Raw genomic sequence first — 27,756 nt, forward strand, 5'->3', positions numbered from 1 at the left:
GACAGAAAATAATTGAGGTTTCTGCCTCTACCAACAGTTAAGAATACCAGGAAAGCGTTTAAAATAAAACACAAACAGATTAAAAATAAAAGTGGTGATTGTGCTGTGCCCTTAATTAGGTGGAAGAAACAAGAACCTCCTTTGACGGCCTTTGAATTTTTATTCTGTAGCTGAGCGGAAAATTTTGCCTGTGTATAACTTTAGAAAAGGGAAAAGGAAACCTTCACATCGCACTACCGCACATGTAACTTTTTATGTTAACCGCAGTATGGATACAGTAATGACAGGTCAACTTCCGATACCATGAATCCGATACATACTTTTTTTTTTTAGATCATCAATCTTTTCTGGAGGACGCCAAAGGTTGAGTGAGCCTACAGTCTGAATTATGGCTCGGCTTTGGAAGCAGCTGTTAGGAGCTAGCGGAGGTTAGATTTAAGTTTACTGTTAAATACCATATAGGAAACTATGTTGGTTTTTCAGAATTGTTTTGTTGCACAAATCAAATGAATGTATAAGCAGCCGATGCTGCAGCTTAATAAGAGGATCCTAATAAAACAAAGTGCTTCAGCTTGAAAATTTAACTTCAGTCTGTCAGCTCCGTTTCCTTGTAAACTCTCCCGTTTGTCCCTCTGTCCCTCAAAGAAGAAAACCAACACAAGTTCCTGAATGGCACAGGCTGGATTATTGCTTGTGTCGTTTGAACTTCTCTCCTCCGAGCTATGTACATCCTGAATGGCGTAAATGAACAAAATATCATTTCCCTCTGTAGGGCCTCTCTTAAGTCAAGTGTCTGACAAGACAGGGCAGGATGTAGAACTGTGGATAAGTAGCAGGTTTTCATAGATTTTTTTATTGTTCCTTTCTAGATGAAGCACTTTATAAATAAATTTGGATCTTATGTGTCAGTTTAGTGCAGTGTCCAAATTTGAAAAGAAAACTATTGCATCATTTCTCTTTCTGTACATTGAATTCCATTGGCTTCCATTCTTTCAGCATGAAGACTGTGGATTTGATGTTTCTCCACAAAGTAATTTTTTGCCAACTCTGCACTGTTTACATGAAAACTTTTTTCCCATTTTAGCTGTCTGGGCCAAAAAATGTAAGCCATTAAACAAAGGAAAATCAAAAACATTTTTTACTGGACAGGGCTGGGAGAGGGAGTTTCAGTGTAACCCTTTGCTGCTCTCCGCATTGAATAATAAAAAGCTGAATTTGTCTTCTAAAAGGTTCACCAAAATAATATTATTTTACTGTTTTAAACCAGCTGTCCTCTGCTGTACCTTTGGTTCTCTGGAGATGTACCAGTTTGTTGTGTTCACTCACTTATTTCTTGCTTAACACTGTTACGTATCACAGGAGTTTGTTGAACGCTTCAAAGTCCTTCAGAGCTAATACTTGCACTGGACTGTTGGCTTTATTTTACCATTAACTGTGTTGATCTTTAGGCTAAGGAATTGGCTATGTCGGGAATTCATGATGACTACCTCGCAAAGGTTATTTATAACCAGGCTGAACACTAGTATGGGCTCCAAAAGAGGTGAGCGTGGTTGCTTCACTGTTTAGTTTTGGTTTTAATCCTATTTATCCATGCTGAGTTGAACTTTATCATACACATACTGCTGACACACATAGCTTTCGCTCTACGTTTTTTTAAATTGTGTAGAATTCTTCGGAATAGGGAAAATCTTAGGAGGCATCATTCAAAGACATTAGTAAGTCCCTTCTCCCGAGCCTCCTTCCCGAATTTACACTTTGTTTACTAATTTTAATCTTTGCTTCATTAAGCCCATTTCTAAAAGAGCAGAAAGCTCTATGAGATCCACACTTAGCGTTACACCTGTGTGCATTTCTGTAACTCACATTTCATCCAGATGCTTCCTTCATGCTCGGAAAATACAAAGGAATCTATTGTTGAGAGACTTTGTAGACTCCATATGCGCTAATAAAGGTTTTGAGAGGTTTGGAAAAATATAATGCGGTGTTTGGGGTTTAAGATTCAGGAATCTGAAGTGCATTAACAAACTTCCTACTCATATTTGTTGAAGTTTCTTTTCATAAGTGCCGATACTGGTAGTCCACAGGAATAATTCCCACTGTTTAGTTGGAGTGGGATTTTAAGATTAATTTAGGACAAAGGTGAGTATGGGGAGAGAGAAATTACAGTAATATTTATTTTACTGCCTTTTTTTCATGGATTTAGCGCAATTTCCACTGAGATACAAACTATTTACAAAACAGTTGCTAAATAAATCTCCCAGTGAGACGCGGATGAAACTCTATAGCGCTAATGTTTCCATTCACATCAATGAGATGTGTGGTGTGCCGGCCATCTGTTATATAAACCTGAATAGGATCTGAAATCCTTACACCAAAGACCTGATTTTTTTTATGCCATCGCTTTTATGGAGGTGTGCCATAAAAATGGCCATGTGCTGGCAACCTGTGCAACTGGACCCCTTTAAATCTGTGTAGAAGTGATGACATTTCAAGCACCTCAGCATCTCTTAAAATTAAAACAGCTAATTGCATTAAGGTCTGTGTGTTGAAGAGATTCTACTCTTGCTTAGAGTTTGTTTCCCCCCCCTCCCCCCCCCAGTCCCCCCCTCCCTCTCCCCATCTGCAATGTCCCTGATGGGGTCCACAGCTGTGAGAGCAACAGCGTGCACGACAGACTGCCTCACGATTGGCAAGCCAACTGGAAGGAACACCGAGACCCACAAGGATTGCGGGACCCGGAGGGCTTTCAGCTTGTGAGAACAACGAGCTAATTAAAGTCTAAATAAACGGAATGTCCTGCTAGCTGGAGTAAAGATAAATAAATAAAGGCCCGCGTGTTGTTCCAGAGGACTGAATAAAGAGGAAAATGTTTGTGTCGTGTTTACCTAGTAACATCTCTTTAATCGCGGAAGGGGGTCCGTCAGCCGATGTGCGGAATATATGCAAATGTACAGTTCCTGATTTCTTTTCGATCCGTTGTTTTAATAGGAGGGGTTCGGCAAAGGTAACGAAAAGTATGCGTTTTCTTCATATTTTTCAACTAGTTCAAAAATTTCAAAAAAGTTGCACGTTTTCAAAATCCCAATATGTATTTTTAGCGAATGTTTCCTTAGCTACCGCTTCCTTGGGACTGGCGAGCCGTGCCTCTGCTCGCACGCCGATCTCACTGGAGGGGCTGTCTGCTTTGTTTGCAGGCCTGGGCTACAGTACGTGCTCCCAATGCATCGCTTTAGTTCTTCTTCAGCTCCGAATATCACCTTAGCCTTCCCATCCTTACACAGCGTCAATAAGGAAAGAAATAGGGCACTTAAAAAGTTGATCTCGTATTGATGTTTTATTTCCTTTAAGTTTTCTATGGGTCACTTTGTGTTTTTTTTTTTTTCCCCCAGTTTGTTTAACTAAACCTGGGCTAAATAGATATTTAGGGAGCTACACCTGAAACAGATATTCAGGAGTGAATTTAATTTCAGTCGTGTGTAGGCCATTAAGACTCTTAGTATTTAAAGTGAAGCACTTGCTGAAGTGATTTACTGAAACGGGCCCTTGAAGGAATCTAATTTCGGAAGGCCTGAACAGTTGCAGTTCTCAGCTAAACCTCAGCTTGAGGGTCCTCGAGAAATTAGGTTCCCAAACAGAAATTTGAGCGTCTCTAGGCACCCATTCTGAGAAGAAGCGGCCACCGAGTTAGGTCTCGATTTTCACATCTCCTATTCTCACAAATAATGATGAGTGTGAAACTCCGTAAAGAGACCGTCGGACTGCTAAAGAAAGCTGCAGCGATGCGTAGTCAGCAGTGCTCGACCTAACATCTGCCGAAAAGTGTAATCTCTCTATTTAAAGTGCAAAAAACTGAATAGAGTTGTTGTTTGATAATCTACTGAAAATGTAACACTAAATTTTTTGTGTCGTATCCCTTCAATGTTGTAAAGGTTCATTCCTGATTGTATATGTGACAAACATTAAACATATTTAAATTGTAATTCCTTTAAGAAAATGCTGTGGAGTGGGAAAAGAAGTAAGAAATCGGATGGCTGGTCTAGGGAAACAAAGAGACACAGCAGAATGAGTAGAGAAAACATGTTTTTCTGCTTATTTTACAAGCAGGACTGTAAAGGAAACAATTCTCTCATTACACGTGTATAAAAATAGACTTTTGAGAGTGGCTTCTCCAGGCATGAGAACTCCTAGCATTTTCCTGTTCCCTTGATCCTCATCTGCTCATTTGTTCAAAAAAAGAACCAGAGGTAAGTTTTTACTGAGATGTCCTGCAGAGTTTAGCACAAGACTAGCACATACATAAACACATCCTAATCATGAAACACGGGCAGTGATATCTTAGAGGGCTGCATAAAATCAGTCAGTGTTCACTTCTGGTGTCAAGAGGCAGCAAAAGGAGTCCAAAAACTGATTAATGCAATTTTTAATTCTGGTCAAAGCTCAGAAGTAATGCTTGGATGGATGAAAAGAATGAGCTAGGGTTGATTAAAAGGCAAAAAAAAAAAAAAAAAAAAAGAGCAAAGAATCTTTTGGTAGACGGGCTGTGCAAGCTCTCGGGATTATTTAGTGAAAAATAGGCCAAGTTCAGCCTTTGTCTAAATCATCTGACCTTAATCTATGGCGGGAGAAATTAAAAGTAAGTCTGTTCAAATGAACTCAGCATATTGGGCAGGTTTTAACTCTGCTGACTGCCTTCTCCCTGGCTCCGTGCTCTGCAAAAATCCCAACTGCTGCATCGTTAGTTATTCTTGCTCCAGTCGTTGGCTGTGCTCTGCAGTGGCAGAGGAGAGAGATCGTTCCAAAGAAGATGTATGAAATTTGTGAAGTGGATTGGCACCCTGATTGTGGGCATCTAGGTACCTTGCGAACACAGATAAGGAACTGAGAGTGTTGGTTACGTGCAGTCTAGCCTGCAATTTATGTAATATATAGTTTGAAGGAGGTAATTAAGTACTGCAGCACTTTGTAACCTTTCAGCACGTGAACCTGAGAAAGTTTTAGTTTTGGAAATCCTCTGAATACTTCTCACTTCTGTTTCAACACGTGGGCCTGAGGAAACGCGCAGTTTTGCTGTAAGTTTAAAGGGCCACTGTTACATTTATAGCTTCTTCTGGTTTCCTCTGAAGACGGGAGAATCCTGAAGATGTGTTTGTATAATCATTACGCAGCACAGGATACAATTTTTGGGGTGAAATCCAGTCCGTCTCACATGTCTGTGTAGTTTCATCCATCTAGATGCGTGATGAAGCAGTCTTCCGTAAGGACCTGCCTAGAGTCCGTATGTAACTGATAGACATTGGTAGGTGCTTTGGAAGGCTTCCCTAGTGAGATCCTGCCCGCTATACTTTTGGCATCCAAGCTAGGTGGCTACAAGTCTCCTTCTAGAGACTGCAGAGATACTGTCCTCCCCCCATTAACTGTACAGGCAAACGTAGATGCTGTACAAGTACTTAAATCTGAGGTACGGACTCATACCTCGAGTGAGCTATACCCAATCAAAGGCTTTTCCAAAGAAGCAGACGTTATTCACCCTGACATTTTATTTTCTCCATACATCACCGTAATTTCTCCCTTTTACAACGCAACCGGGGAGGATTTCACCAGAGGGAGGTTTGCAAAAGTGCGGAATTCTGCCTGTAACAAAGCCAACTTCAGGCAAAACAGACATTCACGCATCGAGTGCCTGCTGGGTTAACGATGTCGCTGAGAAAACAGCCTCCTGCCTGCAGAGGGCATACAGCTCCTCAGTTTTCCCTGCCAAAATGTGTGTGGAATAGGGAGAAACTAATGGACCATACATAAAAGCGTTGCTGCGCATTGCTGCACGTGATGGGGATATCTCCATGTACGCGGGGGTACCAAAAGTGTAATTTCAGTGGAAAAAATGAACTCTTCCCAAGCATCCACCTATCCCTCCAACAAAGCAGATTGATACGTCACACAGGGAACACTGAAGCCTCTCTGGGACGTGTGTCCAGCAGGAACGTGCTGCGGGTACTCGTGCTCCTTAAAAATCATCTGTTTTCGTTTGTGTCTCTCCATTTCCAGAGCTCCCAACACAGTGGCTCCTCTACCTCATTAGCATCCACCAAAGTTTGCAGCTCTATGGATGAAAATGATGGACCTGCAGAAGGTAACATTTGACGGCTGACATTTCAAAGCAGTCCGTGTAGTGATAACAGCAGCTGTGTAGGAAATGAGTCATTCTTCCTGCCGGAGAAGGTGGGAGCGTTGCGGGCTGGATGACTCTCCGTGAGGAGGCTCATCAGCCTTAGACAACCAGTTAGAGTCACTCCGGATCAGATACGGTCTGGACGTCCCTATTCGGAGGTGGTTTTGTTGCAGGATACTCGAGATATTAGTTCCACAGGTGACACAGTGCTGACTGGACTATTTCACTAATTTTTTTTTTGTCTCATCTGTCACAATACTAAAGAACATATTGCAGTCTTGGATCTTTACTCAGAAATTATTGGCCTTACCCCACGCTAAGGCTTTGAGCGAGTTGGCTAAGAGATAGTGTCTGCTCCAGTACTGCCAGTTCACACGCACGTATACGTAAGGGTATGTGTATGCTCCTGTTTGACAGTAACTCTTCATGCTGCCTGTAAGTTTGGGCAAACACCAGCCTCCATTTATCATAACCTTCACTTTTAATACTAAAGTGGAACAAAGGACAGATGAAGAAACAGTTAAAAGCGCTGTCTTTAAGAGTGTAAATTCAAGTCACGTTTTTGAGAGGCTTTTTTACGTTACAATATTTATATAGTAGTTTGTATCAGCTGCAGTTTACAGTCAGCTTTTAGAGGCATGTTAGGTATTTGTAACACGCTATTTCAAATACATTTAGAAATAATGGTACATGAATGAGCACTAAAACACATGAAACGACAAACTTTTCTTATGCTTAGACACTGTGTAATGCAATTTTACCTAAACATCTGGCGCCCAGGTTGCATGCGAGGTAGTATTATTGAGAACATTTGTTTAAAAACTAAATATTTAATATTGGGGGAGGGGGAGAACTAGCACTTAGCACATGAGGAGTTTTATGGATGTCTCAGTTTACAGGATGTAATAAAATAAGTGCTTGAGTGTTGGACTTCTTTGGTACATATATTTAATCATGCTGTGTCAAGGAGTTCCAACCCTTTTCGGAGGCTGGTCTGCGCTTGTGCAGATCACAGAGGCCTTTTCATAATTAAAAAAATACAATTTTGGTTTTGTCCTGGGGGCGTATTGCAATGGGAACGGTAAACTATGTAACACTCGAATGGTGGTATGTTTGAGCCCCCAGAAGTCTTATTTTTCATTATTGTATCTGTGTGAAACCTGTTGAGTATATACAATGTCAGCAGCATGGTTTCACTGTACAGTAAGTGAGATACTGACTCTGAATGGTTTCCAGGCTCCTAAACCGTAGACTTAAAATGCGTGTTATGTGCAACATCTGTGTTTCCTTCACTAACAATAAAAATGTACTAATGATTCTTTCAGAAGTGTTGGAGGAAGGTTTCCAGGTTCCAGCATCGATAGCAGAGCGATATAAAGTTGGAAGAACTATAGGAGATGGAAATTTTGCTATTGTGAAGGAGTGTATAGAAAGGTGAGGAGGATAATATGCTTATTACTGTAAAATTAATCATTAATGTCATGCTTTCTCTAGATCATGTCTTTATTTGTAGAATATAGGACGTGTAATAAGGTAATGTCTCAATGCCAGATGGAAAAACGAGACTAATGCCCTCTCATGTGAAAAAAAGGGGGTCTCCAAAGGACAGTCTATGAATTTAATCCTTTCTTTTATATGTTTTGGGTTGTTTTTTTTTCTGCTGCACTCTGCATGATTTTAGCAGTTCTTTGTGTTAAATCTCTCTTGTTGAGATATCATCTTTTCTTGCAGTATGTTCTTGCAACTCTCCCTTTACTGTAGGCCAATGAAACATTGCACGTGGAGGAGCATTCTGTAAAGATGTCTGGAAGTTTTGTGTGTGCGGTGTAGTGGTGGTGGTCAGCACAAAGAGCTGACTTTGGATCCATCTATTCTGCCATCTGACACTGAGAAGTAACCTCTTCCGTGTTTATCTTTAATTAAATGGGCATCTGTCTCCTCCTTGCCTGCTTTATGCCATTATGTGAGCTCCATCCAACTTTAGGAGCCTGCACTGCAGACATCAAAATCTGACTTCTTCAGTGCCCTTTACTGTTAACAGGTGAGAACAGTTGCCCTTAAAGACTGACTTTAGACATCCGCACCAGGTTAGAGAAGTCACAAGTCACTTCAAAAGTTGCTGAAAGTGTCCCGGTTGACAAGCTAAGGTGTCGGTTTCTAAATCTGATCAGGCAGGTCATGAACCAATTTTGAACTGGCTCTACCCAGCATTAAGAGTGTGAAAAATAGGGAACAAACCCAGAAATGCTCTGAGGAGAACCGCAGTTGCGTTTTGGTGGTATTGTTAAAAATAGGAGAACATGGGGTAAAAAAGACAGAAGGTACCGGTACGTGAAATTTGCAAGATTGCTCATGTTAGATAGTAGCTGTGCAGACAAAGCAAAAAAGAAAGAACAGTAGAGGTGTCAAGGGCTGGTAACGAAATTCCACGAGTGAAGTTTTATATCCACTGTTACCATATCCTAGAGAGGGCACTCTTACAGAAGGCTGTAACTTCACCTTTGGGCTCAAAGAAGGAACTTTTTAGCCTTTAAGAATGTGATATTAACTTTAGAGAGTAAGTCAAGATTAGATCTCATGGTAGATGTTGATAAATTAGCTTGGCTGGTTTTAAACTGGAGTCTCTTTGGAAAAAGACGGGTCCCGCTCTACATCTGAAAGAGTCTGGCGAGTCGGAGACCACGAAGACAGCTGCTGGGGAAAGGGGGAAGAGTTGATTTTATATCAGCTGACGGTATGCTTGTGGGACTTGGCCAAAGCCCTTGTGAGGCCTTTAGAGCTCTGTCAGAGAGAGTTCATGGTGGAGCTGGTCATCCAGAGGGCGATAACTGTTCAGATCAAACCTCAGGGTCTGAATACTAAATTGGGGAATGTAGAAAACTAAAGGAATCAAAGCAAAACGATATGAAAATAAGAAAGCACTGTAAAACCCTATGGAGGGGGCATGACTGATGAAAAACATGGGTGAAAACATATAGCTAAGAAAAGAAAAAAAAGCAAGGTAAAAGTAAAGTGAGTAGTGACTGAGAGAAGCAGGTTACAATGCAATATAAAAAAAAAAAAAGAGGTTTTGATACACTGTCATTCAGCTGAAAATGCTGGTTTTGCTGAGAGCCAGTTCAAATGTGCATTTTACAACTCTTCTCCAGCTGAGAGAAAAGACATGAACAAAATTAAGTATAGGTCCCACCACACCTAAAATAATACTGATTACAATATCCTCGAGAGATTAAATGAAAACTGTTTCCTCTCTTGTCTGTCCCCCTGGTCCCAGAAGTATCCGATAACACAACATATCTAGTGAATACGTGCTCAAATAGCACAATTGCTGAGGTATTCCCAGATACATACCCTTATGGTCTCTGAGCCATACCATTCCATAGGTGCCATTTATATCAGAAAGTTACTACTTTGGGAGAGCTTGAAAGTTAAAGTAGGATTATTCCTGTTAGCTTCCCCTTCTAAAGCAGGATACCCTTGCCATCACAAGTGTGGAAGGAGAAATTAAAAGCTCAGAGGCTAAATTAAAGCCAGTACATGTAAAACCCCTTCAAAAACATTCTTCACAATCTTTCTAAGCAAAAAACACCTCACTTCAAAGTCTGATATGTCCATCATTTGCAGAGCCAGAATTGATGGGGTGATACTTGGGACAGAGGACTTTTCTACTTTTTTCTCACATACAATTCCTGTGTGCATTAGACTTCAAAGGAATAGCGCCGTGAGGTGTTAAGCAAGTAGGAATGGGTCTTGTTACACATCTTCACTGATCATGTGGATACTTCTTCTGCGTAGCTGTGGAGACCAGGAGACCAGACTGGTTAGCCACACTTCAAATGCACTCGCAGGCATTTTCCTCTGACAAGGAACAGCCCAAATAGAAACCAAAAAAGATCTTCCAAATTTTCAGGTGGGAACTTCAAGCTTGCATTCTGTGCATCTGTGAAGGTGCGCGCAGACACACACACCCCACACATATGTTTAAGGCACACACAAAAATAATGAAGATATATAGATTTTTGTCTCCAGTGCAGTGGAAATCTCTGTGAACTTTGCGAAAGGTTAGAGCAGCCGAGGAGCGTGGCACAGAGCCCTCTTGAGAACTAGAGGTCTCACTCTATGCCCTGCGGTAGAGCGGTGGGTCCAGACTTTTATCCAGCCGTAATGTGTTTCCTACTTCATGTGGCACCTTTTTATTGTTTGGGTTGAGTGATAGGTGAGAGGTGATATGCCCGTTCCACTGAGTTTCTGGCACGGCCGCGCGGATTTTTTGGCGGGTGTGTAAGTTACGGAGGTTGCAGCACTGCTGACAGCCTGCGGTTCTGCAGCTTTTTAGGGGAAAGGATTTGCATTATCTTAGCTTTAATTTTCTCTTTACCAAAACAAAGAGCAGTCAGAGTTGTCATCTGCTCGTTACGTATCTGCTCCATCGTATATGTAATTTGTCCTGTGGTGTTTTCATACGTGTTCATTTTTAACTTTCAGATACTTCCAAATTCTGACATTTCCTCACTAGCTCAGATTTCCAGTTTTTTGGAGTACATGGAGTCTCCCATGGCCAACAAAAACCACCCATTTCCTTTCTCATGACAGAAAGGAAGCATTCCTAGGGCAACCAAGGAGCTTGAAAGAGATTCCTCTTGAAAGAGGGCATATTTTGTCTGTGTTTGAACCCTAGATATCTTAATTTCTAATATTCCTTCACCTACCTCCTCCTTCTACTCCCCAAAAAAATAGTCTCCATATTTCTGCTTCTCCCCGCACTGAGCCAGGACTCTAACCACCAAACAGCAACACTGGGAAGGGGCACACCATGTGGGCCCATTTCTGGGGGCTGTAGCATTAAACCTTTTGGTAGGGGAGTATAGATGTGAGAAGTTTTTAATGTCGTGGTTTGGGCTGGGCCAGACTGGCCACTCAGGCAGAATGACGGATGCTCTCCCCCACCTCTCTCTGAGGAGAGGCAGGAGAGAGAGAGAGAGAGAGAGAGACTTATAAGTCTAGAAGGAACTAAACTACTTTAATGAAAATATTAATAATACAATGAAAAGAAAATAATGAAATATATACAAAACCATATCAAGCTCCCAGGAGGATGATCATGTCACCGGCTGGCACTGGGGATGTCCCAGACTGGACTGAGTGATGGACGGGAACTGGATTCCAGATCTGGATTGAGGATCGGGATCAAAGGCAGATGGACAGACAGAGTCCTCCCCAGACGTCGGCCATTGAAGAAAGAGGGCTGACCCTCTGATCCCTCAGCTTTTATGCTGAGCATGAGGCAGATGGGATGGAATACCCTGTCGGTCAGTTTTGGGTCACCTGTCCTGTCCGCTCCTCCCTACAGGTGCGACCCCTCTACGCTTTTCCGCTTCCGACCCTCCAACGGGGCAAGTAACAAAGTTGGCTGCCCCTGGGTGGTACAGCAATAAGTCTAAGCAGGAGCCTCTCTGCATACCATGCCTGGGCATCAGCTATAAACAATTGGTCTTATCACCCTGAAAGCGAACAGCGTCTGCACAATATGCTGTTAATTTTAGCAGTTAGAAGAGGCCCAGCTAAAAAGTGAAGTTACTGAACAGAAAATTGGTTCTGTTTTACCTCAAACCAGGATGTGTTTGCTTAAGTCTTGAACAGCCATACTGCTTTTTTTTTTTCCAAGTCATAAACATCATCATCCAGTGTGACTTCTTTGCACAGACTTTTAATTGATGTCTTAATACAGATGGTCTTTGCTCCCTGCTGACCTGGGAACTCAAACCGAATTAATATTTTGGGTTGTTTTTTTTCTCTTTTTATTCAAGTCCCCATTTTCACTTAAATTAATACCTAGTGGTACGTCATTGACGGAGGAGTTCTCCATGCTTAAGTATGGCAATGAAAATGCCCGGTCATTTTCCTACCACAGTGCTTTCAGTTTAGGAGTCACTTTGCATGTCCTATTTGACAGGCTGTACACACTTTTAGGCACATTCATCTCTCTCTGTTTAACTTATTATATATCAATTTAATGTATCGGTTTAACTATGTTTTTCTAAACAAAGAATGAAAAGAAACACCCCATATGCTTGAGAGGTTATGTTTTTCTTTATTTTTATTTTTTATTTTTTATTTTATTTTTTAACCAAACATATGCCTAAGTGCAGCATAGTAGGCTTTTGTAAACTGTTTAGTTTTTTATTGCAAAATGAAAGTGGTTCGGTAAGAGCTTTTTATATCACCCATTCTCCATTTAACCTTAACCTGTGAACAGAGCTTCTTGGTTTCATCCTTACAGCCATCTTTTGGTTTTGTAACTTGATCAAGAAATGGAACTTGTCTACAAACTTATTTTTCTGTGTCATTATTCTGTATAATAAATATCTATATATGTGTGGTAGTGATAAACAGTATATGGTTTCCAAAAAAACACTTAAAATGTGTTCTCATCCTGAACTAATTCTCTATAATTTCTTACTGTCTCCAGAACCTTTCATATTCTGTCCCACAAACACCATATTTAACTCTGCTTAATACCATATACTTACTGAATACATAAAACATTCCAAGGACTGACTTTTTTATCATAGCAGTTGTGAGTGCAGATGTGCAAACAAATGACTTTTCATCTTAAGTAAAAAATAAAAGTATTTTCCATAGTTTGTATTGTTTGTATTATAGAAAACAAAACTTTTTTTTTCTGAGGAGATTTGGATTTGTGAATACTATATAATATTTTTATGTAAAACTGCAGAAGAAATAACAAATACCACTACGAAATGAAAAAACGGTGATTTTTTTAAAAACATTGAAATGTCTTAATTTCTTTTTAAAAAAAAAAAGCTTATTTTTTTTCTCAGTCACATGTATTCAATAAATTTGGCTCAAGTTCACCGTTTCAGCCAAATCCCAGCTTCATTTCTTGACCAAACAAATACTTGAATAGAATTCTTGCCCAGACCTACTGTCTTCAAATGACAAATATAAACTCAACTGAGAAAAATGTTCAGTGTGATTGAACATACAATTTTTTCTTTTCTCTTTCCTCAGATCAACTGGTAGAGAATATGCTCTGAAAATAATCAAAAAAAGTAAATGTAGAGGAAAAGTAAGTACAAAAAAAAAAAATCGTATGAGAGCAAAAGATTATTTTTTTCAAGAAACATTTTGTGAGAGATCAGTTTGGGAAGATGTTGGTATTAGTCTTCTTCCTGACAAGTGTTAGAATCTTTTCGGTTGAGGCCTTTGCCTGCCCTCTGTAGACCCTTGGACTATCAGTATAAAGGCTGCAATGTGCCTTTCTAGATGCGTGTGTTGATTCTCCAGTTGGTTGGTTGTGCGTGGGTACACTTACTCCCCTTGCTCTTCACCCCTGTAGTTATATCCTCTAGTTTTCATAATCCCAGACGTTATAGAAAACAGAAAAAGAATGCTAATAATTATAACAACACAGGTCACAATATCTGAACAGTATGCAAGGTTAATCAAATTGATGTCAGTTTTATACTAAGTGAATTTCTGTTGGCTTTTGAAATCTTTAACAATCTTTAAAAAAGGGTTCTCTGAGAAGATGTTATATTTTTAAATGGAAAGATTCTGTATTGGATAAAAAATTTCAGAAGCTTAACTTTTCTTTGCATCAGAAACATGTCTTTTCCTCCCTTTCTTCCTCTATTCTCTGTTCTTCTTTCAGTTATCACACTGATGTTGTTTCTAGATGTGTTCCTTTCATATTGCTGGAGGCAACATCTGGTTTTTAAAAACCCCTGAAGAATCCATGCAGCTCCCAATTGTCTCTGCATTTTCCGCTGTACAGTGGAGGTGAGAGTTTCTCCCACCAACCCGTAGTCATTAAAGATTTCTTTTGTGTGGCAGGAACACATGATCCAGAATGAGGTATCTATTTTAAGACGAGTCAAGCATCCCAATATTGTACTTCTGATTGAGGAGATGGACATGCCAACTGAGTTGTACCTTGTCATGGAACTTGTAAAGGTGAGTATTTTGGAGATAAGCTGCTTATTAAAAATTGTTTCAACCATATTCAGAAGTATCACCGGTACTAAAGCTTACTAAGAACCATAAAATCACAGAATAATTTAGAAAGGAAGGAATCTCTGCAAGTAGTCTTGTCCAGCACCTTACCGAAAGATGTGTCAGATATTTTTTTATAGCTTTAAAATATTTCAAACCTTTAGCTTTTGGTAAACCACACTCAGAATTGCTCTGTGGACAGTACTTCCAGAGATCACAAGGTTTATTTGCTCCCCCCAAATAATTCTCTTTAAAAAGTTTTATCTTTAAAAAATGCATCTCCCTGGAGGTGAGTGGCAAATATACCCATTCTGAATAGCTGTAAGTATCAGTCTTCAAAATTCAGTATTCTCTGATAAAATAGAGTTTAATTAAATTTTATTAATTTATGTTAAATTTAAACAGTATTACCTGTCTTTTTTCTCTACTGATTTATATTAAAACATTGTCAAGTTTGCATCCTTGATAATAATCTAAATTTAAGCTGGAGGAGGGGGGAGGTGAATGCGAAAAACCTGCTATTTAAAGCATGGTTCTATTCTGAACAGTAAGTTTGCAAAGGCAGAATTTTGTATCTGTGGTCCTATTTATTTCTTCATAGTAACTTCCAGATCGCATGTATTTGTTTCACTCACTGGTGGATTTTTACATATTCAAACTGGATTATGAAACTCAGCCCAGGCCATCTCTTGTCCCCATACTGTCAAGAGTGAAGTGCATGAAGTATGAATTTAGCTCTCGGTTCTGGTACTAATACACAAGTATGTCACTGTGCATAACAGATGGTAAAAATACATTTGAGTGAATTGCCCAAGTTAGGACAGAAAACCACTGAGGACACTTTGTTCTCCATACTTATTTTAACACAATTCACCTGTTTGTCACATTCACTACTGGAATTAGCGATTCTCCTTCCTTCCATAGCTGTTCTGCGGGAAGGAGAACTTCCCAGCAGCCATCTCATTCCTGTGTCTTGATCAAGGCAGCCTTTCATGCCTACTTGTGGGAAATCCACAGTTCATAGAATCATAGAGTGGTTTAGGTTAGAAGGGACCTTAAACATCATCTAGTTCCAACCCCGCTTCCATGGCCAGGGACACCTCCCAGTAGACCAGGTTGCTCAAAGCCCCATCCAGCCTGGCCTTGAACACCTCCAGGGATGGGGCTTCCACAACTTCTCCGGGCAACCCGTTCCGGTCCTCACCACCCTCAGAGTAAAGAATTTCTTCCTAGTATCTATTCTAAATCTGCCCTCTTCCAGCTTCAAGCCATTATCCCTCATCCTATCACTACATGCCCTTGTAAAAATCCCTTTCCAGCTTTCCTGTAGGTACTCTTCAGATACTGGAAGGCTTCTATAAGGTATGCCCAGCGTCTTCTCTTCTCTCCAGGCTGAACAACCCCGACTCTCTCAGCCTATCTCAGTGTTTCAGGACAAAGATTACAATGAGGCTGTGCAGCAGCAGCGTTTGTGTGCAGGCCTGAGGCCTGTTGTATGTGCACGCTCAACACTTGTGAGCAAATCAGGCGCTCTGAACCCTGGCTGCCAGATCACTTCCACTTACCTTAAGTTAAAAGTGTGGTTACCTTCAGTAGACATCCTCTGTATCTGTGGTTAGAAACAGGCACCACCAGAGGTCGTGAGAGAAAGCAATTTTGGCAAGCAGGATTGTTCTCTGCTTTGCACCGGTTGTAGGTGGAGATTAGGGGATGCTCTTAAAGTAGGCACCTCCTTGAGATGTTAGATAGGACGATCCCAGGTCCACGTGTTTCTTAAAGAATGTCTCAAGCTCTGAGCTGGAACAGGAGAGCAAGGAGAATGAAAAGTGTTTTGTTTGGTCCATTATCCCCTGTGCTCTGGCAGGGCAGTGACACAAGCTGTGTTCCCAGTGCGGAGCTGCACATCCTTGCTCTCCACAAAGCTGCTGTGCTGTACAGGCAAGGGAGGCTGTCAAGTGGGGCCCACGGATGGAGGGACACAGATCTTCCCTGTCCCTGTGGCAGGCTGGGACAGTTTTGTTAACTGTGGGAAGCTCAAACCGTGCTCCACAGCTCAGGAGATGGCAACATTGTCCCCTCAAGTTTGAGTCTTCCTGATGCCCTCCTTGGCTTGAGTGGTGCTGTGGAGCTTATGATCCAGCTAATCCTGCTGTCCACCACCTCCAAGTTCTGAGGAAGTGCACTGGGAAATGCTGGTGGCAAGGAGCTAACAGGGTACCTGGCATCCCTGTTTAGTCTCTTATGGAGAAGTTAAATCCTAAGAAAAAAACCCCAAATACTGGCACTCTTCCATGCTGCGAACCCCTCGTTGTAGCCAGTTGCAGCAGAATTTTCCCACCTTCTTCGTAGTCACAGCCCTCTCTCGCACTCAGGAGCGCAATGTGAAATAGCACAGCTTCAGCTCGGACGCCATTAGCCATCTAACAGTATTTTAATCATAATTACTGCTCTTTTTATATAATAAGTGAGCTCACTCTGAGATCCGTGCTACTGTAGGTTTTTCCCAGCGTCCATGAGAGCTCGTTCAAAGGTGCCTCAATACTCTTGCGCAGCGTTGTAATCTAACGTAGCCCCAGCTTCAGCCTGCATTGACAAATCCTTCATCTTGGCCCCATGAGGTGTGCTAAGAAGTAAAAGCTGTGCCTTGTCTAACATGCCAAGACGTAAGCACATAGCTGGTTTTATGGGTGCAACCTGCTGTGCTATTCATGCTTGAAAAATGTTCAAACTGTAGTCTCTGGTGGATTTTTAATCAAAGTCCTACTCAGCTAAATAAGAGAGGAGGGGGCTGAAAACTCTTACAAAATAACTAGCCTAAAAAATGTATATAAAGAAAACCATCCATTATATTCACTTTCTGGAAAAATCTGTTTTCTTGCACTCTTTCTTCTTCGCTCTTCAGGATTGGTGCCCATACTAAGATATTTATGCTTTTAACTATGCTATAGAAGGGCTTTATAGGCATCTCTGTAGTTCAGATATCTTAGAGAGCACTGCTTTAATGTTCTTTACTTTTATGCGGAATAATAGAAGAAATTTAGAAAAAATATCCTAATCCTGGGAATTTAACTTTGTTTCTTTGAAGCAAGTGTTGACTCCTTAATATTTAATTGAAAAGGGAAAAAAAAAAAAAAAAAAAAAAAAAAAAGGAAGGCCTTGTTATACTCTACGGGCACCAGGGAAGGTATTTCTGGAAAGACATTAATTGTTAATTCACCGATTGCTGACTGTTCCCATTTCATAGCGTGCGCTGTTAGAATTGATTAACCATCTGTTATTGACTGACTTTTGAAGACCTGCCTTTAAATCAAACTCACAGACAGGAAAGAAATTCAAGGAGAAAAGGCTCGATACTGCAGAGCACGGTTTCAGTTAATGCCACCCTGCATTAATTGGCAGTAACATGTTTGACATAAGTGGCTGCTGCGAATACTGCCCTCACCTCATGGCAGATAGGCCATTCATTGCTTTGTAAAGTGTAAGAAAAAGCACTTCATAAATACAAATATAAACACATTGCAAGTGGTGCTTGTAAAAGGAAGCAAGGACCTGGTTTCTGGCACGTTGCCTTTTTACACAGCGAAACAAAATTGTTATTCAAACCTAACAGGGGTTTGGCCAATTTAACAAGCAAGATTTATTGCAGAGTTTCCTTTACTGCTCCAGGATATGATTTCACTTTTGCAGAAGAAAAGAGAGATTATATCATTTACATAACAAGGTAATAAATAAATAATTGGTTACTGTACTTCCAAGTATACTTCCTCATGTGCACAGATGATAAAAACTGCATTCAGATGTTACTGCTCCCATTTCGCTCCAGAACAGGGGATTTAAGACTGAAATGTCATCCTGAACTCACCCCTTGTGCCTGAGTAAATGATAGGGACCTGCTGTGTGAATCGGCTAAGCAGAACCTTGCAGGTTCAAGTGCTCTTCAGGGAAGGCGAAGTCTGAAAACAATTCTGCCTGATATAGCTGTCAGCTCTGTTAACTCTTTGCAGGATATCGCCTCTCTTTTAACGGCAGAGGATCCCACAGACTAAATATGCGCTCTCTTTTCTTACCAGGCTACCTGGTGCGAGACTTTACCGAGTGAAGTAGGCTGCTTAACTGGAGAAAATGCTTCTGCCCGAGATTGACTTGGCCGTCTGTTAATGTGCTCTGCAGCCCCTATCTTTTTCTGACTTTAGGTTTCTCGTGCACGTGGACATTTGTTCTTTTTCTTCTGACTTTAGGCTGAAATTTTCCCTTCCCTTTTTAAGGTTCAGCTTTTTTCCTTCTCGCCCCTCATATCTCAGCTCGAGCTGTTTTCTTTGTTTGGAGGCAGATCCTTTGCTGATGTTATTGACACTTCTCCTGAGCATCTGGAACGTATTAGATAAGTCCAAAGATCTGTCTAATCCACTACCTCATGTTAAAAAGCAGCTGGTACAGGGGCTTCACAGGAAGGAGCTTAGGGAAGATAGATTATTTATCCCACATATTTTGCCACATGCTGATATCTAATACTTAGGGATCAGGTAATGCCATGATGTACATGGTATTGCACCTTTGCCAAATATTTGGCCTTACTCTCTAATCCTCTCTCTGGTTTAGCTTGCCCTTTTATTCCTCCTTTTCCTTGACACTACGTATCTTGATGTATCTCAATCAGTCACCAGCCAGAACAAGAGGTTTTGATGTGGTCCAGACTTGACAATGGTTGGCTGCAAGCAGTTTCCAAAGCTGGGGTTTTGCATCTACGGTGGGAATAAACCTCTCCTGGCAGACTTCAGCTGCGCCTCAACAATGCAAAACTTTTAATAGTTTGTTTGGGTTTTTTTAACAAGTAACGACTGTTTTCTCAGGTTCGAGTCTTTGGTGGTTGTGTTTTCCTACCTTTTTCTCTGTGGCTGTGATTCCTGGAAAAATTCTTCTTTGTTTCTGCCCCCTCCTCCTTTCTGCTAGTGAAAACAATGTTTACTCTGGAGCTGAGCCTTAAAAAAAAAACCCAGCAAATAACTTGAGGCTGTTGATAAAATCATGACAGTTGGCAAAGCTTGGACTCCTCTGTTGCCTTCAGAAAATACCTATGTTTTCTTTAAAATACAGTGTCCTGTGTTTTCTTTTTCTTGATGTTTTGACTGCAGCAGGGATTTTTTGCATTGTTTTTGCAGAATTATCCCCTTTCCTGCCTCTTTCTTTTTTTTTTTTTTTTGTTGGTCTATTTTCTTTATGGTACTGGTTTGATTTTGGCTGAAAGCCCAATACCTCTGAGTATCGTCTCTCCAAAGATGTTTGTTTTTTCCTCCGTTCTGTCAAGCTTCCTCCTTAATCTCTTCTTTAAATTTATTTTTTGGTCTTTCTCCAAGCACTTACATGTTCTTCTTCCCCCTTGCCAGCTCAGCTCTGGAAATACAGTCCAAATGTCATGGCTGCCTCAGATCCTGGTGAAGATCATTTCAGCTTTGAGGAATTCCATTTATTTTTCCTTCTTTTCTTCTTTCTTTCTTTCTTTCTCTCTTATTTTCTTGGTTTTCTTTCACTGGCAGTATCTTTTAGCTGAATTAGACAGCACAATGAGCTGGAAATGGGACAAGTTGCTATCGGTATTTGTAGCTGTGGTGAAATACTAATGTTAATTCTTAAGTGTCTTCCAGTATGATTGCCTGACATATATGCTAGAAAGTTCTTCAGTGTTAGTTGCAAGAAGCATCGCACTACCCAAAACTTCACATCTTGTGTAGAGAAAGTGGTTTCTAAAATCCACATTTTCAAAGTTTTATGAAACGGAAACAAACTTTTAAAGTAGGCTAGCAGTGATGACACAAAGCTGGTTTGAGTTTTACTCAGTTTCTTCATCTTTCTGGAGTTCAGTCAGGCTTTGGGCAAAAATTTGATGTCAGCCTGTTTGTGATTGTAGCAAAGAGTGGCAAGGGTTGGTATGTGGCATCGTGACAGGCAAGTACGTAGGCATGCCAGAAATTTGTAACCGGGGCTCTGAACACATAGGTTGGCAAGTGCTGGGCATGTTACAAAAGCAGCAGCAGGTGGGAACGGTTTGTATAGAGACTCCGGCCTCTTGGCTGACCACCTAAGCCATGACAAATGGTTCTGAAATACTGATATGTTCAGCTGCCGTTATGGGGGATATCATCACAGTACCCCGAGTTTATAGCTGCAAGAAAACTGTGCTGCTCCTCCCTCCTCCTCCTCTATAAATGATGCTCCTTGATCTTCCCTAAATTTTTCAGTCATTTCACAAGCAGTGTTGCTCATATGCCATGGTCGTTTTGCTCCAGGGAGGAGATCTTTTTGATGCTATTACTTCCACCAACAAATATACCGAGCGGGATGCCAGTGGGATGCTTTATAATCTGGCCAGTGCCATCAAATATCTTCACAGCCTGAACATTGTCCACAGGGATATCAAGCCAGAGAATCTACTGGTAAGTGAAAATTCAGCTTTTAGTATTGTTGATACCTTGGGAGAGTGTGAGAGAAGGTCTGCGCTTCTCCCTCCCTTCACACACCCCCCAAGTTTATTTCAGTCTCTTAAGTCATTGGTCTTTTAATTTTAACCTGAGCATTGTAAAGCTTTCCTAAAAATAACAGCTATCACAAAAAGCACAGTAACATAAACTGGTATGTCTAGACTGTTCCCCAGGACACAGCGGCAGAGTTGTTCCAATAATCACCAGAAGTGACCTTTTAGTAAGCCGCAGTATAATTTCAAGCTTCTCATAAATACAAAGGTGTTCTGTCCTCAGCAGACTATTCTGCACTTCTGCAGCTGCCTAAGTAATTAGCAAGTTCAGTTTTACAAACATGGTGGGTGTAAATGTTGTGCCCTAATCATGTAGAATGTCAGAGCACAACCAGGAAGAGATGTCAGTGTCCTTCTTTTCCCTGCTGCATCTCCCAAAGAATACTATAACATGTTTTATTAAGCCACTTTCCCAAATAGACAGCCTAAATCTTCCTTTTCCTGACTGAAACTGTATGAGCCCTAAACACTGAAGGCAGTGAAAAACATACCCTTTTTCTGAGAATGTTGCTCTCTTGAGAATTTTTGCTCTCCATGCACGGAGCATGGGGAACAAACAAGAGGAGCTAGAGATGTGTGCACACCTCCAAGGGTACGATCTCATTGGCATTGTAGAAACTTGGTGGGATGACTCCTGTGACTGGAGTGTTGGCATGGAAGGCTTGGAGGCTCTTCAGGAGAGACAGGCAAGGGAAACAAGGAGGTGGTGTTGCCTTATATGTGAAGGAGCAGCTGGAATGCATGGAGCTCAGCCTAGGGATGGATAAAGAGCCGACTGAGAGCCTATGGGTCAGGATTAAAGGGAAATCGGGAGCAGGGGACATTACAGTGGGAGTCTGCTACAGGCCACCCGACCAAGAAGACCGAGTGGATGAAGCCCTCTATAGACAGATAGGGGCAGCATCATGTTCACAGACCCTGGTTCTCATGGGTGACTGCAGCCACCCCGACATCTGTTGGAAGGGTAACACAGCCAGGCATAGGCAATCCAGGAGGTTCTTGGGTCGCACTGAGGACAGCTTCCTTCTCCAAGTGGTTGAGGAGCCAACGAGGAGAGGACCTATGCTGGATCTTGTTCTTACCAACAAGGAGGGGCTGGTAGACAGTGTCAAACTCAAGGGTAGCCTGGGCTGCAGTGACCATGAAACGGTCGAGTTTGAGATCCTCAAGGCAACGAGGAAGGTGCGCAGCAGGCTGACCACCCTGGATTTTGGGAGAGCTGACTTTGGCCTCTTGAAGAATCTGCTTGGTGTGGTGCCATGGGATGAAGCGCTGGAGGGAAGAGGGGTCCAAGGAAGTTGGTTAATATTCAAGGACCACCTCCTCCAAGCTCAGGAGCAATGCATCCCTACAAAGAGGAAGGCAGGCAGAAAAGCCAGGAGGCCTGCATGGATGAACAAGGAGCTCCTGGACATGACCAAAAGGAAAAACGAAGCCTATAGGGAGTGGAAACAGGGTGGGTAGCCTGGGAGGTATACAGAGGAATAGTTTATGCAGCCAGGGATTGGGTTAGACAAGCTAAAGCCCAGATAGAACTAAATCTGGCCAGGGACATTAAAACAAACAAAAAATCCTTCTTCAAGTATGTCAGCGAGAAAAGAAAGACTAGGGAATACGTGGGCCCTCTCCGGAAGGAAACGCAAGAACTGGTTACCCGGGACAGAGACTGAGCTGAGGTACTCAATGACTTTTTTGCCTCAGTCTTCACTGGCAAAGACTGCAGCCACACTGCCCATGACGCAGAATGCAAAGACAATGATTGGGAAAATGGAGAACCGCCCACTGTAGATGAAGATCAAGTACGAGACCACCTGAGGAATCTGAAGGTGCACAAGTCCATGGGACCTGATGAGATACATCCACGGGTCCTGAGGGAGCTAGCAGATCAAGTCGCTAAGCCACTGGCCATCATATTTGAGAAGCCGTGGCAGTCTGGTGAGGTTCCTACTGACTGGAAAAGGGGAAACATAACCCCTATTTTCAAAAAGGGAGACAAGGAAGACCCAGGGAACCCCAGGCCAGTCAGTCTCACCTCTGTGCCTGACAAGATCATTGAGCAGATCCTCCTGAGGCACGTAGAAAACAAGGAGGTGATTGGTGACAGCCAGCATGGCTTCACCAAGGGCAAGTCATGCCTGACAAATTTGGTGGCCTTCTACGAAGGGGTTACAGTGGCAGTGGACAAGGGAAGACCAACTGATGTCATCTACTTGGATTTGTGCAAAGCGTTTGACACTGTCCCACATGATATCCTGGTCTCTAAATTGAAGAGACATGGATTCGACAAATGGACCACTTGATGAATAAAGAACTGGCTGGACGGTCGCACTCAAAGAGTTGCAGTCAACGGCTCGATGTCCAAGTGGAGAGCAGTGACAAGTGGCGTTCCTCAGGGGTCGGTACAGGGACCTGTACTGTTCAACATCTTTGTCAGCGACATGGACAGTGGGGTCGAGTGCACCCTCAGCAAGTTTGCTGGTGACACCAAGCTGTTTAGCGAGGTAGACATGCTGGAGGGGAGGGATGCCATCCAGAGGGACCTGGACAGGCTGGTGGGCCCAAGCCAACCTCATGCAATTCAACAAGGCCAAGTACAAAGTCCTAAATCTGGGTCAGGGCAATCCCAAGCACAAATACAGGCTGGGCAGGGAATGGCTGGAGAGCAGCCCTGAGGACAAGGACCTGGGGGTGCTGATTGACGGGAAGCTCAACATGAGCCAGCAGTGTGCGATCACAGCCCAGAAGGCCAACCGTATCCTGGGCTGCATCAAAAGAAGTGTAGCCAGCAGGTCAAAGGAGGTGATTCTGCCCCTCTACTCCACTCTCGTGAGACCCCATCTGGAGTACCGCATCCAGCTCTGGAGTCCCCAACATAAGAAGGTCATGGACCTGCTGGAGCATGTCCAGAGGAGAGCCACGAGGATGATCCGAGGGCTAGAGCATCTCTCCTATGAGGAGAGGCTGAAAGAGTTGGGGCTGTTCAGCCTGGAGAAGAGAAGGCTTCGAGGACATCTTATTGCGGCCTTCCAGTCCCTAAAGGGGGCCTACAGGAGAGCTGGGGAAGGACTTTTTACTAGGTCATGTAGCGATAGGATGAGGGGGAATGGCTTTAAACTGGAAGAGGGCAGGTTCAGATTGAACATGAGGAAGAAGTTTTTCACTCTGAGGGTGGTGAGGCACTGGAACAGGTTTCCCAGAGAGGTTGTTGAGGCCCCATCCCTGGAGGTGTTAAAGGCCAGTCTGGACATGGCCTTGGGCAACCTGGTCTAGTGGGAGGTGTCCCTGCCTATGGCAGGGAGGTTGGAACTTGATGATCTTCAAGGTCCTTTCCAACCTAAACCATTCTATGATTCTATGTTTCTATTGAATGCAGCAGTTGTGTTCTCCAAATGATATTTCTTCTGAGAAATTAATGTCTCCTGATTATTTCTGTGTTCTCTGAGTTTTCCCAAATTTGCTGACATGTTCCAGTATCAAGATGTCCCAATTATCCATATATTCTGCAACCATAAAACAATGTTGAAGATACCTAGAATATCAGTTCTCTCAACTGTGTGCTCTCTGCCATGACTTAGTGCAGTGCATTTAGTCCTTGTCCTGGTTTGAGGATAGTACTGACAGTCCTGCTTGAGAGGTTTTATGGGAAAGCTGACTCAAGTAAAATTCCAGGCAATGGGAATTTTACAATTGAGGTTCCTCTAGTGACAGGTGCCTTTATACTTCTGGGTGAGGAAATAGCCTGCCCTCGTTTTCCAGAAACTGCTAAAAACATGTTGGGTAGAAATTTTGTTAGACACATGTGATCGATACTCCTTTTGCCGCCCTTGTGCTGGTGTCCATAGGTGGTTGCATGCAGAAGTTATAGGAATCCCATGCCTGGATTCATTAATGCTGTGACTTGGAATGTGCAGGAGGGTCTTGGTCTGGGGCTAGGATTGTCCTGCTGCTGTCTTGACATGTCTCTAAATGCCTAAAGTCTGACAAGAGAAGAGTTAAGCTTTTGGGGGAAGAGAGAAAGGTAGGCAGGAGGTGGGGGCAACAGGGAGAGAGTTAAATTTGCCTACCCAGCCATCTCTGGTAATTACCCACTACCAGGGATGATCGCACTGTTTGTGCGGTAGCTGGATTGTTTCGGAGTGATTTTTCTGGTGTTATGCATATGTAAAGGTCCTACGTTGATATTGATACTGAGCAGTGAGGATGCAGCACTTAACCTCTTGCAGCATCCTAACTCTCAACAACCAGCATTTTACTCACAAATTATATTAGTTGTCTAAGGTTTATCAAGTCCTTGAAAGAAACAAATGCTTCTTTAGAAGAGTGCTTTGGAACCAGCCTTACCTGGGTTCTGACCCTGTCTCTGACATTGGCTGTCTGTGGCCTTAGTGTCTCTTGACCTTTCTACTTTTATCTTCTTACCTGCCAAATGGAATGGCTAGTCCCTTGTATCACAAGATTGCAATTAGGGTTATTTTCATGGTATTTATAAAACACGTGCAAAATGCCATATGGGTCTTAGCCTTTCTGTTGCTGAGGGCCTTCTACTTGCCTTCCATAGCCTGCCTTTCACTTGCAGCTCTGTAACCCTTCACCTAAGTGGTCGTGGCAGTATTTTTCCCTTGTTGTTCTTGTGCTGTTGCTTTCATGCCGTAACTGTCACGGTCTTGCTCCCGCAAACCCCAATAGTGTTGTTAGAGTAGGTTCTCCTGGCCACCGGTGTGAGAATCTGCTCATTACCCTCCACCCTTTTCCTACCTATGAGTTGTGGCTTTAGGTTTAGGGGAGCCTATAACCGGCCTGCCCAAAGCAGAGCAACTAACCGGGATGGGGTAGGCAGCATCTGCCCTGATTGATGTGTGCCCGAAGGATAACGGCCCCGTTAGCAGGAAAAAACAACAGGGAGGGTGAGCAAGGCCTGACAAAAGCTATAGAGTCACTACAGGAAAAATATGGGGGAACATGCGGCCATGGAGGGAGTGCCCAGAGGAGGATGCTCATCTGGAGCCTCGGTATTGCACCTCTTCCCGGCTCCTGGAAGAGCTTTCTCTTTCACCTCCCTCTTTCTCTCCTTTGGTTTTTCCTTTTGCCCAGAAGTAACATCCACCCTTAAAGCAGAAGTGTGCCATCAGCTATAGACCCTGCTGATAAATCTTTGTGTGTGTGAACCTGTCTCAAACATCTTATGTGCAACACCAGTTATTTCTCTAATTGCTTAAATTATCCTTATTATCCTCAAGGCATGCAAAACCCACCTAACAGTCAACTGTCCAAGAGTTTAGGGTATGCTGAATACCTGTGATTTTTTAGCATTTTTTTTTTGTTCTCTAGAGAGTGTCTTCCATGTTTTAATTGGAACATTTTTCATAATTGCTGCAATTTAGAACGTTTATTTTGTCAAGTCACGGGATGTCTTTATAGCCATATAATAAACCCTAGAGAACAACTTCTCTGACTGTTGCCATCTGCACTGATCACAAGAGCAGCTTAGAAAATACTGACAGTCTTTATAGTAATAGGATACATATGGTGGCACACAATTATGTGTGGCTGCATTCAATTAGTGTTGTACAATTACACAGTTTTATTGCTTAGTTAAAACAGTGAAAGCACTACATAGTGGGTAATTTGCACTAATCCCCATTTCTTTAATTGCCCTTCAGTATTTAAATGTAGTGGAACATATATAGCGTTTGTTCTGAATAACATGAGCATTAAATTATCTTTCACATTCCTTGACTGGCAAGTAACATACCACAACTTCACTTTGGGCTCCTTTTTATATGGAGTTATAACAGGGTGAGGAAAAGTTACTTTCTGCAGTTTTACAAGTCAACTGAAGTAGTTTTCCAAGGAAAGTAATTCCTGGAAACAGATGGGGCAAAATACTAGAAAATGCGCAGTACCAAACTTTCTGCATTGGTACATATTGCCAAACAAGCCTTTCCCATAACTGATTTTTAGGATATATGAGTCATACAAGGTGCGGTCTGTTGAAGGAGAGAACTTATGAACGTTCACTAGGTTAACACAACTCACAAAGGGCTTTGTAAAAGATAACCACATGAAATAGAATATGAGATGCTAATTAGACTGAATTTAGCTCTTGATGTCTAAGTGCACACTTTACATTTTTCAGCAAGAGAATATTTAAAGCTCTAGTCTCTAGCCTTTAATTAAAACTGTTGTTGAAATTAGATTTATTACTGCCATTTCAGAGAGCACTTTCTTTAGTTTCAGGAACCAGATGTATTTAACAATCTGTGTTTTTAATAAAACCATAATTGCTTTTTTTTTTTTCCCAGTGCTTTTCTGTAAGCCTATCTTTTTTTCTGACTTAGTAGCAGAGAAATGGGAATCCATACCAAATCGCTGGTCCTCTTAAAGATCCAGTTGTATTGTTAAAAATAACGTAAGGAAAGGAGAAGAATTTTGTGTATTCTGAATGTCTGCGTGTGGCTGTATCAGCTGGTAGGAGGGTTTCAGGACAGAGAGGGGTTTTCTCTCTAGACGTGACTAATGTTAACGAAGGAGAAACTAGGGTGGGCTGTATAATATAGCTAAGTATTATGAGCTATAGCAAATCTGTAGCAAACAGTGGCGAGAGACTTCAAGATTTCAGTTTTGCACAAAGTGAACTGTTCAAGGGTCCATTGTAGAATTTATTGTATTTTTGTAAGGAAAAACCGGGATTTTCTATTGCAAACGGTTGTAGATAAATGTGATTTCAGATGTCGGAGTAGCTGGTCAGGATGGGTATTCAGGGTGATTTTGGTTTTGATTGTGAAGTATGATAACTTCTAATTTTGCGCAGTGCTACTGCTAATTGTTGTCAGGATATCACTGTTGGTGAACCAGACTGCATGGAGCTTTGATTTGGGTTGCAAAATAAGAAAGTGATGCATACATACTTTAAGAAGGCCTCCTGTAGACTGTTTCCATTTTTTAAGGTGCTGTTGTAGTAAACAGCATTAAATTGCATCATAAACCATTTCAAAGTGGGAAGCAAGAACCCAAACCAGCAGCTGGATTAAAGAAAGACTCA

General features: G+C 42.0%; 1 protein-coding gene across 2 annotated transcripts in view; it reads left to right on the forward strand.

The window, feature by feature from the left end:
• Nucleotides 1–27,756, forward strand: part of DCLK1 (doublecortin like kinase 1) — a gene marked incomplete at both ends in the record, with an annotated part of 253,514 nt that overhangs the window by 197,965 nt on the left and 27,793 nt on the right. For both annotated transcript variants that reach the window (XM_082485224.1, XM_082485225.1), the window contains 5 exons: nt 6,046–6,130; nt 7,495–7,603; nt 13,202–13,259; nt 14,027–14,146; nt 20,470–20,616. In XM_082485224.1, coding sequence (XP_082341350.1) covers nt 6,046–6,130; nt 7,495–7,603; nt 13,202–13,259; nt 14,027–14,146; nt 20,470–20,616 — 519 coding nt within the window. The remainder of the gene's footprint in view (nt 1–6,045; nt 6,131–7,494; nt 7,604–13,201; nt 13,260–14,026; nt 14,147–20,469; nt 20,617–27,756) is intronic.

The sequence above is a fragment of the Vanellus vanellus genome (assembly GCF_965231255.1).
Source record: "Vanellus vanellus genome assembly, chromosome: 1".
NCBI classification, from domain to species: Eukaryota; Metazoa; Chordata; class Aves; order Charadriiformes; family Charadriidae; genus Vanellus; species Vanellus vanellus.